The 18,334-nt window shown below is 43.6% G+C and overlaps 1 protein-coding gene across 1 annotated transcript; it reads right to left on the bottom strand.

The window, feature by feature from the left end:
• Positions 1-40: 40 nt before the first annotated feature.
• BTF3 (basic transcription factor 3) lies at positions 41-9,595 on the bottom strand. The gene is made up of 6 exons (XM_075932253.1): positions 9,216-9,595; positions 8,693-8,761; positions 4,558-4,671; positions 4,152-4,353; positions 1,156-1,212; positions 41-437 (listed from the first exon to the last, which is right to left on the bottom strand). Exons 2-6 carry the CDS (start codon positions 8,759-8,761, stop codon positions 391-393), a joined length of 489 nt encoding a protein of 162 aa, XP_075788368.1. The 5' UTR covers positions 9,216-9,595; the 3' UTR covers positions 41-390.
• Positions 9,596-18,334: the final 8,739 nt, after the last annotated feature.

Below are 18,334 nucleotides of genomic sequence, written 5' to 3'. Positions count from 1 at the left end.
AATATCTGGTTGTTTTTTTTTAATAAAAGCCACACTGAAGTCTATTTTACATCTTTTATTATATGCCAAAATCCACTAAAGCCAGGTATTTGCTTGTATACAAGTCACTCAAAAAATTAACTGTGTAGGCAGAGACGGTGTTAGCAATTTGATTTTCACTTAATTTTTAGGTTTGTTCAGTTCAACCAGGTTGCAAAGATAATGTTGTGTACAAGCAATAACTGAAAAGAGCTGCAAAGTTCAAGGAGTTTCAAATATTACAGATTTTAGACCTCATGAGATCAGTAAACATAATACAAAAAATTACAAATAAAAGCAGTTACAATATAAAATAGCAGCTCCATGTAGCTTTTTCAAGTTTTAAATTTTATTCAGAAAGTGACATTTAGTTCAGTTTGCCTCATTCTTCGAAGCTTCATCAAAATTCTCAACAAGATCTAGAAAGAAAGAAAAGTACACACTGAAACCAAAGCATCAATAAAGCATCTTTTTCACATTGTCAAATATATCAAGTCAGACAAGATTTTACTTTAAAGTCAATTATTTTAATTGTGAGAGGTTATACCGTTAGCATTTACAAAGAAACAATTTCTGCATGAAAATATGTCTCACAAAACTCTGGGGTAGATGAACTACTACCATCATATGAATGCTGTCTTCAACAGCCAATGCTGGACTTAGCAGTTAAGTGTGTTATACCATACAAGTATGGTATGACATGAAGAAGGAAAGGAAGGAGAAGTTTCTTCTGTACACTTGTGGTATGTTTTAGGCCAATTCTTTGATCACATATACTGACAGTATGTAAAGTTAAAAACTTGCAGATACAATTATTTCTACAAAAGCAAAAATGTACTGGACTAAGCCAAAAGCCTTATTAGTCTCATACACTGACAACTGCTAATTCCAAATACTTCAGAAGAAGGTGTAAGAAATTTCATAGTTCTCTACCACAGAATAGCTTCCCCAAAGGGAAATTTAATAGTTAGTGGTTGACTAATCCCCTTACCAGTTTTTCTTTCCCAAATTCTCATTGTCACACACTTAAATCCTTTTTTTAAAATCATACTAAATTCTTGGCTTCAATTCTACATTATGTATGTATTTTATGGGGCAGTAGACCTTTTCATCAGTTTCTACTTTCTTTGTTCTTACCTGGAACTTCATCATCATCCTCCTCTCCAGTAGCAAGTGGTGCTTTTCCATCCACAGCTGTAATTACATAAACTTGTAATTTAAAATAGACCTATTATTTGTAAAAATCTCAAAATTAAGCGATTATTTTTGGAATAAAGCCCAAACTGCGGTTTTAACGTTCACTTGAAATACATAGTAAGCAAGGGGAAGTGTGTCTGATGCAAGTTTATCACGTAATTGTGAAATAACACCCCAGCAAGTATATATTCTTTTGGCTACTTCATATCTCTTCACAAGAGGACACATGCTACAACAATTTTACTGGTCAACTTATTACAACAATATAAGCTTCTTTCAGTTAAGGATATGCAGCCAGACGCACAGGATTCCCCTTAATTTTAATCAACATTACAAATTAAGCAGCTTGTGTGAATAATAATTTTGATCTACAAATGCAAAAACTGGGCTTTTACCCAGAATAAAATACTATCTTGAGCTATTGATAATGCATTTGTTCTATCCCAGACTCTAAATTACAGAATGCCAATTGTGCTTATATATGGAGACCATAAAAAGAGAATTTTTTAATAGTTTTCTTAACTCAAATTTCTGAACACTTTAATGAGCCCACTCTTCACCTGGAAAGTCTGGAAGAGTGGGATGACTTCACAGCAGGTCTCAAAAAAAATAAAATAAAATAAAATAAAAATCACTAAATCCTCCCTTTGGGAAACCAAGGTAGGAAGTGAATTCAAGCCCCAAGCAAATATCAAGAACATCCTGCATCAGAAGCCTTCTGCTATTTAAACCAGAAAGGAAACTGTTCATTCAAATATCCCACCTCAAGAGGGGGGAGGGGAAGAGAGACGGGGACAACACATTCTGGGTTTGATCGTTCAAAATCAAAATCTTAAATCAGTATTGAGAACAAGCTACTAGGGAGTCAAAACTTGACAGCTTACATTCATACTAGGGATGTAACAGTGTAGTCAATTAACTGATCAATCAAACAAAAGCTGATCGGTTAATGTTATAGACAAACACACATTCTCCCCCCCCCCCCCACCCACCCACCCACCCGTAAATCTTTTAGCAGGCTGGCCAACAGCCCGAATCAGTCCTGGCTCGCACCAGGTCTGGAACCTACCCCCACTGCAGCTCTGCATTTAAAGTGTATTCAGAGACAGGCAGACAGGCAGCCCAGCTCAGTTCTGCCTTGTACCAAGTCCAGGAGCTCAGCCCTCCCTCCCTGGACAGGGGCTGCTGCCAACCCACAATGCTGCCTCTGTATCAGAGACAGCAGCATGGGGCAACAGGCAGCCAGTTTGCGAGGGCTCCTCTCTCAGACTGGCTCCCCTCCCAGACCAGCTCTCTCCTGGCACCCCACGCTGCTGCCTCTGATACAGAGCCAGCAGCACTGAGTGGCACGGGGCTCCTTGGGCCAGCAGCCAGTGCTCTCCGGCCTCATTCATCCACCACTGGGGACTATAGAACAAATGAGTAACTGATAAGAATTAATGAGCATAATCGATTATTCAATTAACCATTATTTAACATCCCTAATACATACACCAGGGGCTCCTTGCATCTTTTAATTCCCAGTCACAAGCTCTGTGCCACCTTCCCCCATCACCTATTTTTCCAAGGAGTCCCTGCAATTCACCCTAATCTTCCCCCTGCCAAGAATTGCTGTGCCCTCATCCCACACCAAAATCCTGAATTCTGGCAGCTCTGTGCCCCCTTGTACACCTCTCCCCCTATGGCAGGGGTTCTTTGTAGCCTCCATTCCAGGATCCCCTATTCTCCTTCTCCATGCAGAGGCCCTGTGTATACTTCTCTTCTTCCCTTCTCCACCTGCACATATTCCAGCCTCCCCATTCTGCCCCCTTTACAGGTGTGGGGAGATGGTTCCTGGGGAGGCTTTTAAGCTGGCTCACTGCAAACACAGAAGCAACAACAGGGAAGGGGAGGGAAAAATCCGGTTTGTGCAGGGAGGCGGCTTGAAACAGAGGCAGCAGTAGGACCATGTACGTTAACCCATAAGCCCAGGCTGATCAGTTAACCATCATACCAGGTCCCTCATTCTTTGCCCCATGGCTAGGGCTCTGTGCATGCCTCCATTCCCACTTTGCCCCCATCATTTTAATTCTGTCTGGGACAGAAGTCATTTAGGGTGTCAACATGTTCAACTCTAATGGGAGGATAATGAGAAAAGAAACCCTTTAGTTGGAAAGTGGTTGGTGGCGCCCACTAACAGTGGACCCGCTCCAGCTCCAAATATTGCTGGAGCATGGGCACCAGGAGCCCACACATCTCACCGCCCATGCCTCTGCTCTGCTGGCTAGCTCTTTTTCAGAGGGGGCGGGGGAAGTGCCAGCTCCTCGGGGAACCCCTAGTTTTGCTCCGCAGAACCCCAAGGTTCCACAGAGCACCAATTGGGAAACACTGCTATATGCCATCAGAGGGGATCCAGTAACCTCCTCATCCACATCAGAATTTACAGCAGAAAACAGCAGGGAATCACTACCCTCCTCCAACCATAGATCAGACAACCGTAACTCGCCAACCAAAAAAGGGAGAAGAGAGCCCAGTTGGAGCAGACTTGATAATCTTAGGCCAAGTCACTCCAAATACGGAGCCAGCCCGAGCTCTCCCACACCCCCTCCAGCCTGGGGGGAGGGAAGGAGGACAGGGATGAGGCTGTGGTGCAGCAGCCCCATCTCCCCCTGGAGCACTGGGGAGGCCATGGTGGAAGCCCTGGCTTCCAAGCACTGGGCAAAGGGGAAGAGATAGAGTGATGTCCTGCATCCTGCCTGTCATCCCGCAGGAAACTTTTTTAAATCTAGAGAGATCATAGGAAACAGATGTACAAATAGGATCAGCAAATTAAGTAACTCTTGATTACATTTATTAGCATATGGGAGGAACAGTAAAACATTTACTCTTGAAGTTTAATGCTGTGATTCAAATAAACAGTGTAAATCTATTAAAAACATAGTGAGGTTACTACTTACGTTGCTTGGGTAGAGCCTCTGCCAATCTCCTCAAGCTAGTCAGACTGTCAGCTCCAAGCTGGTTTAAGATGCTGGGAAGCATTTCTGTCAGCTGCTTTGTCTCAGCATGGCCTGTGATAGTGAAAGTATTAGCAGCCAGAGATGCCTGAACTTTAGGATTGTTGAAATGGATGACTGTTCCCTGGTTGGTAAACATATTTACCTGCAAGAAAAAGTTAAATCATATTGAAACAGTTAAGTTTTAAACAACAATTTCATTTCAATAGAAAACTTAAATAAGTAAACCTCTTGTTCAAGTGCAAGTCTTACTTGCAACATTCTAACAGTTGCAGAGTATTTTTAGAAGTAGATATAAAAAAAAAAATCTCAAAGACTAGTTTTAGGTTTTTTTCCATAAAACAGTTACCTCTTCAATACCAGAGATGTTGTTGACTCCCAATTTCTTCAAAGAAAACTGAAGTTTCTTGTCATCTGCTGTAGCTGTTCTGTGGACAACCTTCTTCTTTCTGCGGGCAGTACCCTTTTTAGAAAAAAAATGCATGTTACACACATACTTGTACTAGATCAGTTTTCAAATTAATTTCACACATCACTCACAGGAGGGATGACAGTGTCAAAAAATAGGAATTTGTAAATTTGATATCTATCTTGACAGTTAAGTCAACATCAGGGGCTGAAGATTTCAAAACAAAACAAAAATCCCATCTTTGCACACTTTAAAGATCTGCCATGTGTACTCTATGGAAAGTCTATCAAATCCTCTTTCCAAGAGGACCATTTCTAGAAAGGAGATTAAGAAACCTAGAAAGTTTACCAAATTATATCAAAATTCTGACATTTTTATAATTTAAAATTAAGGGATAGACACTCGAAGAAGATATATTTTAAATAAAGGAGAGTATAAGAAAGATTTCCTCCAGTTATCAGAAATCAAAAAGTATTCATCAGAAAGAAATGCAGAAATCCCAAGAACAGTAAGAGATGATACAGCACTACACAGGAATATGTCACTCAGACACAGAGAAACTTGCCCCGAGCAGATGATGCCTATGTCTAACAGAGATTAAGATCTGTCTTCTGTTTCGGTAAATAATATATTTTACATGTCAACAACAGTACTATGGAACTGAATTCTAGGTTGCACCCATTTACTAAGAAGTCACCAGCAGAGGAGTTCTTTTGTTGAGGGGCCAACTTTTCCCAAACAAGGACTCTAGCTTTGTGCTTTGTTCTTTGACAGGGGCAAGACAGCAGTTCTCTACATCAGCAGCAGTGCCACTTTTTGGCTTCTAATACAATCACAAAGCATCAGCTGCCCTTGAAGAAGAGTGCAACAGCTGCTGGCTTTATTCACCTTGTTCCTTGTCCTCCTAGGCTACATCTACACTGCAAGGTTTCTGTGCAAAAACCTGCAGAGCGTCCACACCTCAATGCCCTTTTGCGCAAATACATCGGCAGTAAACAGCAGAACAGAGGCCTTTTTCCGGTGTAGGTAAACCTCCTTGTCCAAAAAAGGACTGGTGCTCTGATGGCCATTCTGTGAATTGCTATCAGAACTTTCTCGCGCAAGAGTATCCATGCAGTGTGGACGCTCTCTTGCGCAAAAGCGATGAGCTTTGAGGCATGGACGTGCTCTTGCGAAAGAATTTTTGTGCAAAAACTTCTTGTGCAAAAGGCTTCTTGCACAAGAAGCCTGCAGTGTAGACGCTGCCTCTATCCAAATAAAAAACAGGGATGTGAAAGGTGCACTGGTGGGGACTGGAGCTACTCCCCACCTGCCATTGGCAGGGGGCTACTCCAACTTCGCAAGGATTCTGCCACAGACAGGGGTTGCGAGCCAGCAGCTAGCCCCAGTGTGGGGCTGGGAGCCTTGCAGACTGGGAACTGCTCCAGCTGGGCTGAAGCAGTCTCCTGCCTGGATCCTGCTTGGTCAGTTAACTGGTTAAATGTTAGGTAACTGATTAACTGGGTTTTTACATGTCTAGCAAAAACTCCAGCTTCTTTTTAAATTGTTTATGGAGAAAGGTCTCCCCAGGATGGAAAAGCTGGTATAGAAAGAACAGTAGTATCCCCATTAAGATGGAACTCTAGGAAGGAATCTCATCCTGAAACTCTTTTCCTGCCTAGAGTCTGAACCCAGCTCACTTCAGCAATTTGAAAGTCACACCAGAAGAGTGACCTTTCATGTAAGGAGTAACTAAAAAAAAAAGCTTTTATCAGCCTGGCAGGACTACATTATTATTTTCAAAACAGAGCTTTTTAATAGCTTTAGAAAGTCATGCCTTGCATGAACTGGACCAAAAAAGGGTCTGCAGAGACATCTACCAACTTACCAATTCACAACAGGTTACAACGTGTCAAATTCATTTGGAGTGACTTAGTCCATAACAAAGTAGGGATGTTAAATTTAGATAAACTGGCTAATCGAATAGTCAATGCAATTTGTATCAACTATTTGATTAGTCGATAAGAGCTGTTGCTACATTTTAAAGGTGAAAGCACTGCAGGGAACATTGGGCCAGCTGGAGACTCAAGCAGTCCCGTTGGCCCTGTGCTTCCTGTAGCCTTTCAAAGTGGCAGTTCTGCATGGAGCTTGGGAGTTCCCAGCTGACCCCAGGCTCCACATGGCGCTGCCACTTTGAAGCACCTTCTTCCCCCCTTCTCCCTCACTTGTTGCCTCTTTTTGATAGAGGCAGCGGTGGGAGGAGGGAGGGAAGGAGTGACAAGTGACTAGCTGACTAATCATTCACATCCCTATCAAAAAGAAAAAACTGTACATATTTGATTGAGTTGTCTGCCATCTGAGTCTCATACTTTATTTCCATTAAGTGGATAGCAGCTGCTTTCATCTTTACAAATTTGAAGATTACAAATCTGACACTAAATCCAACTTGAACATGCTGAGACATGCACAATACATAGGGCTCCACCTATGTATTAAAGATGAGTGGCTGCTACAGACTGTCTGGAACACTGAGAAATGCATCTGAGCAACCCTGCCATAACATAAAATGTAAAAAATTAAGTGTCTTTGCTAAATGGCAAACTACATCCTAGGCAAAAAATGTAAGTTATAATAGGGTCATCCAGTGGCACAATAAACCTGAAACTTCAACCAAATAAATTGAAAGAAATTTTACTAAAGCTAGAAATGGAACAATTCACTGAAAGCGGTCTTACAAAACAGCCTTGAAAATGTTCTAGTCAAGGTACATTCTATTCATGATTAGCTAAACTAATTTTTCCCTAGGACTAAAATAGTACTTTTACCAAGTGAGTGAAGTAGAAATTTGCAATAAAGTACTTTAGACAGTATTAGACACCATCAAATCCCAATCTATTTTAAAAAACAGCAAATTCAAGCACTACCTCCTGCCCCAATTCTCCCATGCCAATTTGAGACTGTGAACTGTAGCATTTCTAACATTAATTAATCTTTCATTGTTTTCAATTATATTCACAAAGCAGCTACAAGTCTTACAAATGCAGTCAGTTTTCTTAACACTACAGTGCACAAACTGTAATCTGGAGAAAACTAGGTGTGCACGTGTACGTGACTAGAATAACGTCTACAGCCAGCTCTGCCACATCAGGTTTATCCGGACCAAGCATGTAACCAGAAACACAAGTCTCATTAACATGACACAACCATTTGTGTGCTTTATAAACCAGATGTAATTGTTATGTTACTTAAATGATTCATGCAGAAAAATCCCATTTATTTCATTATAATCTGTATATCTACACAGTCCACTATCTGAATGTTTTATTTCATGATCCTGCACCAAATGTTATAATACCCTTCCTTCAAAAGGAAGACAAAATTTGTCTTTAAAGAAAGCTCTACAGATGTGTTCCCTCAAAGGTGAGTGTATTACATAGCCTTCAACAGCTTCCCTCCATCACTTCTAGGATTTATACTGCACATGTACAATATCACAGTCAAGGTAATATGCAGTTTTCCTGAAAACCGCCCTTAAAATGTATTGAAATGATTTTTTTAAAAGCTTACATAGTTAATAGTTGTAGATTTAGGTTACAAACAGACCTATTTCAAAAACTAATTGCAAGTTTGTTTTTAATTCAGCCAGCATGAATCCAGAAATGTTTTCCTGTGCATCACTAACATCAAAACAAGGCACTTGTTCCAGTATCTGTGGTATCTTTTATGAAAGCACCTAAACTGAATGTATATTTCACTTTTTAAAATCCCAAGGTTGTCTAAATTATGAGCTACACAAACTTTTAGTGAGAGTTGATCAGGCTTACTTTTGCCAGAGGTCTCCAAAAATCAATTAGATGAATTTCCATTCTATTTTTACTGCTGACCTAGAAGCAGATACTCACACACAATATACATACACAAGTAAAACAGGCTAGATTTCCAAGGCAAGAGATTGCAGGAAAATATATAACTAACAGATTACTGCATTAGTTAGAGAACATCCATACTTTGCCAAGATAAAACAGTACAGTTAGACAGATCTGAAGAGCCAAGCGTGCTGCTTTGTGCCCATTCGCATGGAGTAGCTGTGCTTTACCTTTCCACCAATGCGCACTTGAGCCTGGAGTTTGGCTAGTTTTTCTTGATTCATGATCGTTTCTTTCATCTAAAAAGAAAGGACAGTAAGGCCACCTCGCACACCGCTCCGCTCGCTGGGGGGGCGGGGGGGGGGCTCCGCGCGGCAGAGTCTGCAATGCGGCCAGGCCCCCGCTCTCTCAAGAGCTAGGAGAGGTCTCCCTTGCCCCCACCTACCATTCCGGCCGCACCCCGGCGAGGGGGCTTGGGACAGAGGCCGAACCAGGGAACGGAGACAGGGGCTCGAGATCTCTCCTTGGGGACGGGACTATTTACTCGGCGCCCAGTAACTCCCACCACCGCCGCTCCCAGCCCTTCCCCGGCAACAGGGCCAGGCCTCGCCTCCCCCCCGCGTATCGCTCCTCAACTACAGAGCCCTGAGCGGCCTAACCCGTCGGCGTCTTCTCCCCCCTCAACAACTCACAGGCCCGAGTCCAGCGGCGCGGGCCGAGACAACCCCTAACCGCCCCCAGGCCCCTTTGTACCTTCCCGGACGGAAGCGGCGCTGTCCTAGCAGGGGACAGGGCGAGGAGCCGCGGCGGGGAGCGCGGAACCGAGCGCACACACGCGGAGGGGCGCAAGATGGCGGCCGGAAGGAAGGAAGAAAGAGTAGGGGGCGGGGGCGACGAGGCCGACACCCAACGTCCGACGCGCGCGCTCCCTTCGTGCCCCAGGCAAGGAACGCGGCGCGCGCTCCCCGCGCTAGGGAGGGCGGCGGTGCGTGAGGCCGCCGGGCAGAACCGAGCCGCTGTGGAGCTTTCTGCGCTGGCCCGCGCCCTGGTGTGGGAGAGGCGCCGCGGTGCTGCCTTGGCGCTGAACAGCGGTTTCCTTTTGGTGCGCGTGGAGGGTTCCTGAATCCCGTTCTCCTGTCGCTAGACGCAGCTGCGCGCTGCCCGTTGGCTGGTGTGATGGGCTTGCCTGGTCACCAACCAGTAGATCTCAGGGGCTCTAAGAGTAGCTCTGGAGCCCTCTCTGAACTGCGCACCTGCACAGTACATGTACATTAGAGTTCCTCATGTAATGTAGGCGGGGCTTCAAGGAAGGGGCGGGGCGGTAGATCTTCGCCTGTTCTGAGACTTAAAAAGTGATCTTGGGTGTAAAAAGGTTGGAGACCACTGGGCTAAAGCCTTGTGCCTGTCTTCAGCGTTCCCCCTTCCTGTTGGTGACTCAACCCCGCAAAGCGCACTCTGGCCTGGGTGCCTGTTGGAAGCGTCTGAAGAAGTGGGCTGTGCCCACGAAAGCTCTTGATACCATCGACATGTTTTGTTAGTCTCTAAGGTGCCACCAGACTATTCCTTGTTTTTTGTTGTTGGACGTGTGGCTGGCACAACTGGTGTTCCAAGGCTGCTGGGTCCCACCTGCCCCAGGCCAGGATCTGGCTTTACATGTGTGTCACTTTAGTAATACCATTAGGAAAAAATCTACATGCATAGGAACCTGCAGAATCTGGAAACCCTGCGTGGGCAATGGTAAACAAAATGCCTTGTAGGCCACACATAGAGCCTGATGGGCTAAATGTAGCCCGACTGGCTTTGCTTACCACTGTTCTTTAATTAACTCTCAAAAGAAAAAATGATAAAAGATCAAAATGACCTATCACCTGTGAGTAAATGCTTTTCACAAAATAATCACTATCTGACCTCTCATTCCTCATCCTCAAAGGAAACTTGCACAACACCTTTGAAAAGTGAGCTTGGAAACTGCAGAAAGCTATACATCAAGACTGTGTCTAGACTGGCAAGTTTTTCCACAAAAGCAGGTGGTTTTGCGGAAAAGCTTGCCAGCTGTCTACACTGGCCGCTTGAATTTCTGCAAGAACACTGACGATCTCGTGTAAGAAATCAGTGCTTCTTGCGGAAATAATATGCTGCTCCCGTTCGGGAAAAAGTTCCTTTTGCACAAAAGGGCCAGTGTAGACAGCTCAGATTTGTTTTGCACAAAAAAGCCCCAATCACGAAAATGGCGATCAGGGCTTTTTTGCGCAGAAGCGCATCTAGATTGGCACAGACACTTTTCCACAAAAAGTGGTTTTGTGGAAAAGCGTCCATGCCAATCTAGACGCTCTTTTCCACAAATGCTTTTAATGGAACACTTTTCCGTTAAAAGCATTTGCGGAAAATCATGCCAGTCTAGATGTAGCCCAAGGGTGGGCAATAATTTTGGAAGGTGGGCCTTTTCACAAATTTCAGAAGTGGCTGTGGGCAGACCCAGAATGTGCGGGGCCTTGGGTGGGGGTTATGAAAGGGATGGGGTTGAGAACTACCCTGCTGGATACAGTAGCCTTATTTTCTGAACCAGCTGGAGATAGCGAGACTGATTTAATTTAAATTATGGAACATATTAAGCGTTTTCAGTTTCTCATATTATTTATCAAACTTCATTTTAAATAAGGTAAAATATTATGTCCAACACAAGAGGTTTCAATGTTTTCTTTATTTATGGCAGGCTTGGGGAACCCTTTTTGGGACAGGATTACTGACCCACAAAAAAATCAGTTGGGGACCACACAAGTGAGAAGCAAAAATATTCCAACCCCCCCCACGCTCACTGATGTGGCCCCAACAGACTCCTCATGCCTCTGGTGCCCCAGCCTCACAGGCTGACAGGAAGGGGAGAGGGGGAACTGAGGTTCAGGGCTTCCCATAGACCAGTGATAGAAATGTAGCCGTGTTAGTCTGGGGTAGCTGAAGCAAAATGCAGGACAATGTAGCACTTTAAAGACTAACAAGATGGTTCATTAGATGATGAGCTTTCGTGGGCCAGACCCACTTCCTCAGATCAAATAGTGGAAGAAAGTAGTCACAACCATATATACCAAAGGATACAATTAAAAAAATGAACAAATATGAAAAGGACAAATCACATCCTGTTCTGCAATGTGATTTGTCCTTTTCATATTTGTTCATTTTTTTAATTGTATCCTTTGGTATATATGGTTGTGACTACTTTCTTCCACTATTTGATCTGAGGAAGTGGGTCTGGCCCACAAAAGCTCATCATCTAATAAACCATCTTGTTAGTCTTTAAAGTGCTACATTGTCCTGCATTTCCCATAGACCAGATTTACATTTCTGGGGTTCTAGAGTTAGTGGATTTTATGGACCTCCTTAGCTCTGGGGTAGAAACAAAAATGTGGGGTACAGTGCATGAGACAGGGCTGCCAGCAAGTAAGATAGGAATGGCATGCAGAATCTGGGAGGGAGCTGGAGTGCAGAAGCAGGTTGGGAGTAGGATGTCTGGCCAGGTGAAGAGAGCAGGAACAAGGGAAGGTGCACTGTGTGGCCTGGAGAAAGGGTGCAAGAACAAGGGAGGGTGTCGGAGCAAGCTGGGGATGCCGGGTCTTGGGGGAGGGAGGAGGAAAGTGAGGAGCTTGCAGGGGGGTCTGGACATGAAGTGGAACCTTACCTGGCTTTGTGCCCCCTTGCAGCAACAGCTGCAGCCATGCTGTCCCAGCCGCCCCAGAAGGAGACCCCGCTGCTGTGGTAGCCATATCGTCCACAGGGCTGGCCCTGGAGGCTGAAGGCGCCACTGCTGCAGCCACGCATCCCTAGGCCAGTCCTGGAGGCACCGCAGCCATGCGGTCTGGAGCCGGCCCCAGAGGTGCCACTGCCACAGCCACACGGCCCCAGGCCATCCTAGAGGCTGGAGGTGTGGCTGCCAGGACCACGCAGCTTGGGGCCGGCCCCGGAGGCCAGAGGCAGTGCTGCCACAGGTATGCAGCCCTGGGCTAGCCCTGGAGGCCGGAGGTGCTACTGCCGCAGCCATGCAGTCTGGAGCTGGCTCTGGAGGTGCCGCTGCCACAGCCATGCAGCCCTATGCCAGCCCCAGAGACCAGAGGTGCCGCTGCTGCAGCCACACAGCTCACCCAGGAGGCAGCGCCAGCAGCAGCAGCGCCTCCGGCCTCCAGGGCTGGCCCTGGACCGCATGGCCCGCTGATGAGCCTCAGCCCCAGCGCTGCCTCCACCCACTATAGCCTAACCTGCTGCAGGAGGAGGGAGCTCTCTCCAGCAGCTGCGCAGGGGAGGAAGGGCAGGGCTGAGTTCCTTTCGCCATGGCAAAGTCTTAGGTGAGCCAAATCTGGCCTGCTGAGAGGCTTTTGCCTACCTCTGCTATACACAATGGAGTTGGCAGAGACACTGGCTTTATGCCTACAATCCTCCATTGTCTTATGCCTTCAAAGATATTAATTGGCCACGTCATTGTCCTACAACATGTATTCCATATGGTTAACAATCTTCCCTACCTTGTATTCAGGGACTATAACACAAATGTGTCACTAGAATCTGGGCTGATGTTTTGTAAAAATCACTGCAAATTTTGCACTATATACATTAGTAATGTTACAACATTAACTTGTCCTGTAACTTTGATATCTTTTTTGATGATGCAGATAAAACCATGTGAGGTTCTGATTCTGCAAAGATTTAGACCAGTTTTACACTATAAACCTACATCAGTATAATGTCACTCAATGGTGTGAAAGATCTACTCCCCTGAGCAATGCAGTTATACCAGCCTAACTCCTGGTGTAGACAGCACGATGTCCACAAGAGGGCGTCTTCCCTTAATATAGCTACTGCCTCTCATGGAGGTGGATTAGTTAGGTTGATGGGAGTAGCTCTCTGGTCAGCCTAGAAGTGTCTTCACTAAAGCAGCACAGCAGCACTGATGCTGTTTCTGTTTTTTGTGGAGCTGTGCTTAGCAATGTCCTTTACTTTACTCACTGTGAGGGAGCGAGTGGGACAACTTACATGATTAACTGGGACTCATATGAGTTGATTCTATAGGACTATTCATCATGCATAAAAATAAGCATTTTGCAGAATCCAGGCTGATGTTTTATAAAATTCGCTGGATTTTTTGCACTATATACATTAGTTATATTACAACATTAACTTGACCTGTAACTTTGATACCTTTTTAATGATTGTTTACCAGGAATTTCATGAATAAATCAGTTTTTATATTTGTTGTTAAAATAAACCATGTTTTAAAAGGACACTATAAAAATTTAGCCCCAAATGTAGATTTTTGTTTGAAAAAATAATATGAATATAAAATTATATAATCCATTTTTTAAAATGAGAATTTGTTTTTGTTTTACATTTAAGCATTTTCCTCTAGTATTTCAACAACAAAATTGTTGCTCAGGGCAAGTCTATACTTAAAAAGCTGCAGCAGTTCAGCCACTGTAGCGTTTAATGAAGATGCGACTGTCACTACACTGACACCTCCATGAGAGGAAGTAGCTACATCACAGGAGAAGCCCTCCTATCTTTATAGTGTGGTCTACACTGGGGGTTAGGTCAATGTAACTACATCATTCATGTGTGGGGATTTTTCATACCTTCAAGCAACATAGTAATACTGCTGTATAGTTTAGGTAGGCCTGGCCTTAGTGAACATTGAGCTAATGAATGAGAACTCTGAAAAGTACAACTAACTAGTAGCCTGAACTGGCATATATAATGCACATAAACCTGAGAGTAATTTTAATCATATGAATAGTCCCATTGAAATAAATGAAGCTATTCAGGGTACAAGCACTACACTTTATAAATAGCATTAACAGGACAGAGGTCTTAGATTTTTTTTTAAATGTTAGTAATAATTAATGGTATTAATAATATAGATAAGGATTTTTCCAAGTATGTAATACTATTTATTTTGACAATGTCCCTTTACTGGATATTATTTTGAAATCAGGGCACCTGGGATCAAAACCAAGAATGCTGTCATTAATGAGATTTTTATACCAAATGTGATTTTACATTAAATCCTGAAGGAACTCCACCTACTGGTGGTACAATTTAATTGTAAATTATACTTAACAAAAACTTACTCTATTCAAAGCTCTAAAGACATATCAACCTGACAACTGAAAACACCCATAAATTCCCTTCCTTCCGCATCAAGTAGGGCCCATACACATAATGCAAAAAGAGCATTAATAAATTCCAGTATATTGACTATGATCCATATGAAAATGAATTCTATGGGCTTACTGTGTTACAGATATTTATTTGATCGGGGTGGCCACATATATGAACTTACGTGCAAATCCTACTACCACAGCTGGGTCACAGATTAGCTGTTTGGTAGCTGAGCAAGGGCAAAGAACAGAGAGACAATTGGGGCCTTGGGTGGGGAGCAGAATGGGGGCAAGAAGAGGCAGAGCAAGGGTGGGCTCTTGGAAAGTCTGGAGTGGGGCTGGAGCACCTTCAGGGAAAAATTAAAGTCAGAGCCTGTGTATAGTATGTACACAAATGTGTATTTTACAGATGTGGTTTTCAAATTTTGTATTGGTCACCTCTTTCACACAGCAAGCCTTTGAGTGTGACATAAGAACAGCCAATATCCTGTCTTTCAACAGTGGCCAGTACCAAGTGCCCCAGAGGGAGTGAATAGAACAGATAATCATCAAGTGATTCCTCTCCTGTCACCCATTCCCAGGCTCTGACAAGCAGAAGCTAGGGACACCATTCCTGCCCATCCGGGCTGATAGCCATTGATGGATCTATGCTCCATGAATTTATCTAGTTCTTTCTTGAACCCTTTTAAAGTCCTGGTCTTCACAGCATCCTCTGGCAAAGATTTCCACAGGTTTACTGTGCGTTGTCTGAAGAAATATTTCCTTTGGATGGTTTTTAATCTGCTACCTATTAATTTCATTTGGTGACCTCTAGTTCTTATGTTATGGGAACAAGTAAATAACTTTTCCTTAGTTCACTTTATCCACACAATTCATGATTTCATAGTCCTCTATTGTAGCCCCCCTTAGTCTCCCCTTTTCTAAGGTGAAAAGTCCTAGCCTTTTTAATCTATCTTTATATGGCATCCATTCCAGACCCTTATTCATTTTTGTTGCCCTTTTCTGAACTTTTTCCAATCCCAAGATATCTTTTTTGAGATAAGGCAACCAAATCTGTACATAATATTCAAGATGTGGGCATACCATGGATTTATACAGAGGCAGCAAGATATTCTCTGTCTTATTCTCTAGCCCTTTTTTAAATTATTCCTATCCTTCTGTTTGCTTTTTTGACTGCTGCTGCATATTGAATATATGTTTTCAGAGAACTATACACAATGACTCTAAGATCTCTCTCTTCAGTGGTAATAGCTAATTTAGTCCCCATCATTTTGTACATATAGTTGGGATTATGTTTTCCAATATGCATTACTTACTATTTATCAATATTAAAATTAATTTGCCATTTTGTTGACCAAACAGTTTTGTGAGATCCTTTTAAAGCTCTTCAGTCTACTTTGGTCTGAGCTCTCTTGACCAGTTTATTGTCATCTGCTATCACTGTGGGGACCCAGACCCTTGAGGAGAGGAGCAGGCTACTCCAGAGGGTAGAGAGCCTGCAAAAGGAAAGAGACACCCAAAGTGCCCAGTTGAGGGAGATGCTGGGGTATTGGGGTAACCCCCATGTGGGAGGTACTTCAGGGGGAGGATGTGTAGTGGGGCCACAGCCCCACTCTGGCCAGCAAGGGGTTAAAGCAGGTTGGAGGGAGCTCTGGCTGATCAGGGAGAGGCTTTTATGAAGCCAAGCAGAGAGCAGCTTGCCCGGACAGTCTTGTATATAAGGAGCTGACCAGCTGAGAGAGGCAGTTGGGTCCTGACCAGAGAAAGTGCAGGAACAGTTCCCTGAGAAGCACTGTAAAGCAGTACTGGGTAGGCTAAGGGAAGCTGGAGACAAAGGCTCTATCCTGATACCTACCAGGCTGCAGGCTTGTGACAAGGCCCAGCTAGATGTGGGGATCACAGGGGAAGTGGCCCAGGGAAGAGGAGGCAGTAAAGGGGAGTAGAGGAGGGCTGGACAAGTCTGCTGCCAGAGGGTTCCTAGGTCAGGAACCAGGCCTGGATCCCTCCTACCTTTTTACACCTTACCTTTCCACCAAGGCATGGCCCATACAGACTGTGGCTTACCCCTGGAACAAGGCTTGAGGGTCACAGCTGGTCACAATGGCAGAGGAATCTAAGGACTGCTGATACAACTTCTGGAAGGGGGCACGAAAGACCACTGTAGTGAGCACTACCAGAGGGGTCTGTATGTAATGTGAGCTTGGAGTGTGGATGGGAGAGACACCAGCCAGAAGGAGGCATCCTGCTGATGATCAAACTATTCCCTACTAGCAGGAGGCGCCACAGCATTGAGTCCTGCTTTGTGACACCCCTTCATACTGTTTCAAGGGTTCTTTTGCAACATGATTTCATGTGACATTTTTCAGATGAAAAATAAAATGACTTTTTAAAAATAATTTAAATTGGACAAGTTGGACATACTTGTTACAAAACCTGTAGAGAAAACATAGCAATATTTATTACTAGTCCTCCTGAATGTATGGGATATGTTACCTATCTAGCTCAGTTTATCTAATGCATCCATCACCATGATATCTAGGTATTGACTCAACTTTGTGAATTAAGGACCCAATCCTGTACCTAATTGAATTAGTAGGAGTTTATTCATTGTCCACAGCTGGAGCAAGATCAGGCCATATAACAAATCCTGACAACAAAACTTAGTTTTTCTACATATGGCACTGTGCTTTACTCTAACAATGTTGTCTTTTTACATCTTTTTTTCTTTTGATGGTGGAAGTGCTAAATACAGCTCTGGAGCTATGTCTAGACTATGGGGTTTTCCGGGATACCAGAGGTATCCTGGAAAAACACTGCCAAATCCAGAGAATACGTCTGCTTTTCCACTTTTTTGTTTTTTGTTTTTTGTGGAAGAGCAGACATAGTCTTTTGGAAGCCCTGTCTTCCTCCTTCCACGAGGAAGAAGGGCTCTTCCAAAAGAGAGTTTTTTTCCAAAATTTGGCCCAGTGTAGACGGGCCAAATTTCAGAAAAGCCTCTTCTGAAAAAACTATTGGAAAAAGGTACGCAAATTGCAGAGTGCAATTTGCATACCTTTTTCCGATAAAGCCCCGTAGTGTAGACATAGGCTTGGTGGGAGAGATCTCTTTCCCTTTAGCAGCATTACACTAACCATGGAGTATATTAAAGAGACTTTTCCTACACTGGTAGATAGAGAAATTTTTGTTTAGGGTGAGCCTTATTTCTATTCTTAAGTTTGTCTTTTCTGGTATGAAACCCCATCCCCACTTCATACAGTTTTGTATGAAGCAAGACCTACTTAGAAGCACTGAGACCTGACCTTGTGGGAGTCTGAATACAACTGGCCATTTCTGTCAAGGATTTGAGTGGAAGAAAACTAATGAATACAGGTATGCTTTAGGCTCATTTACCCCTCAAGAGGCATATGCAGTGACATTGCGTAAGTGCCTCCTTAAGCACACACTGGCAAAGATCCAAGCCTCCTTTTCCTTGACTTGAATGCAGTGTTGTAATAAAGTTGCTAGGACTGTTTTCTAGGGAAGATAGATTTAGCACAGCATATGCCCACTTTACACATTTTGGATGCAAGATTTTTGTCTTTAGCTAAGCATAAAAGTGAGCATATTTTTATATAGCTGGCATTGAAGTCAGACTGAAATTTTTCTTTTAATTTTAATTGGAGGAAAGGAAGGAAGAGATGTAAAAAGAATCAGTAATGTTTGCTTTAGATTTTTAAGTGTGAAGCCAAATGT

Source organism: Pelodiscus sinensis, chromosome 6 (assembly GCF_049634645.1).
Source record: "Pelodiscus sinensis isolate JC-2024 chromosome 6, ASM4963464v1, whole genome shotgun sequence".
Taxonomy (NCBI): Eukaryota; Metazoa; Chordata; order Testudines; family Trionychidae; genus Pelodiscus; species Pelodiscus sinensis.
This window is presented reverse-complemented; position numbering and strand designations above follow the sequence as displayed.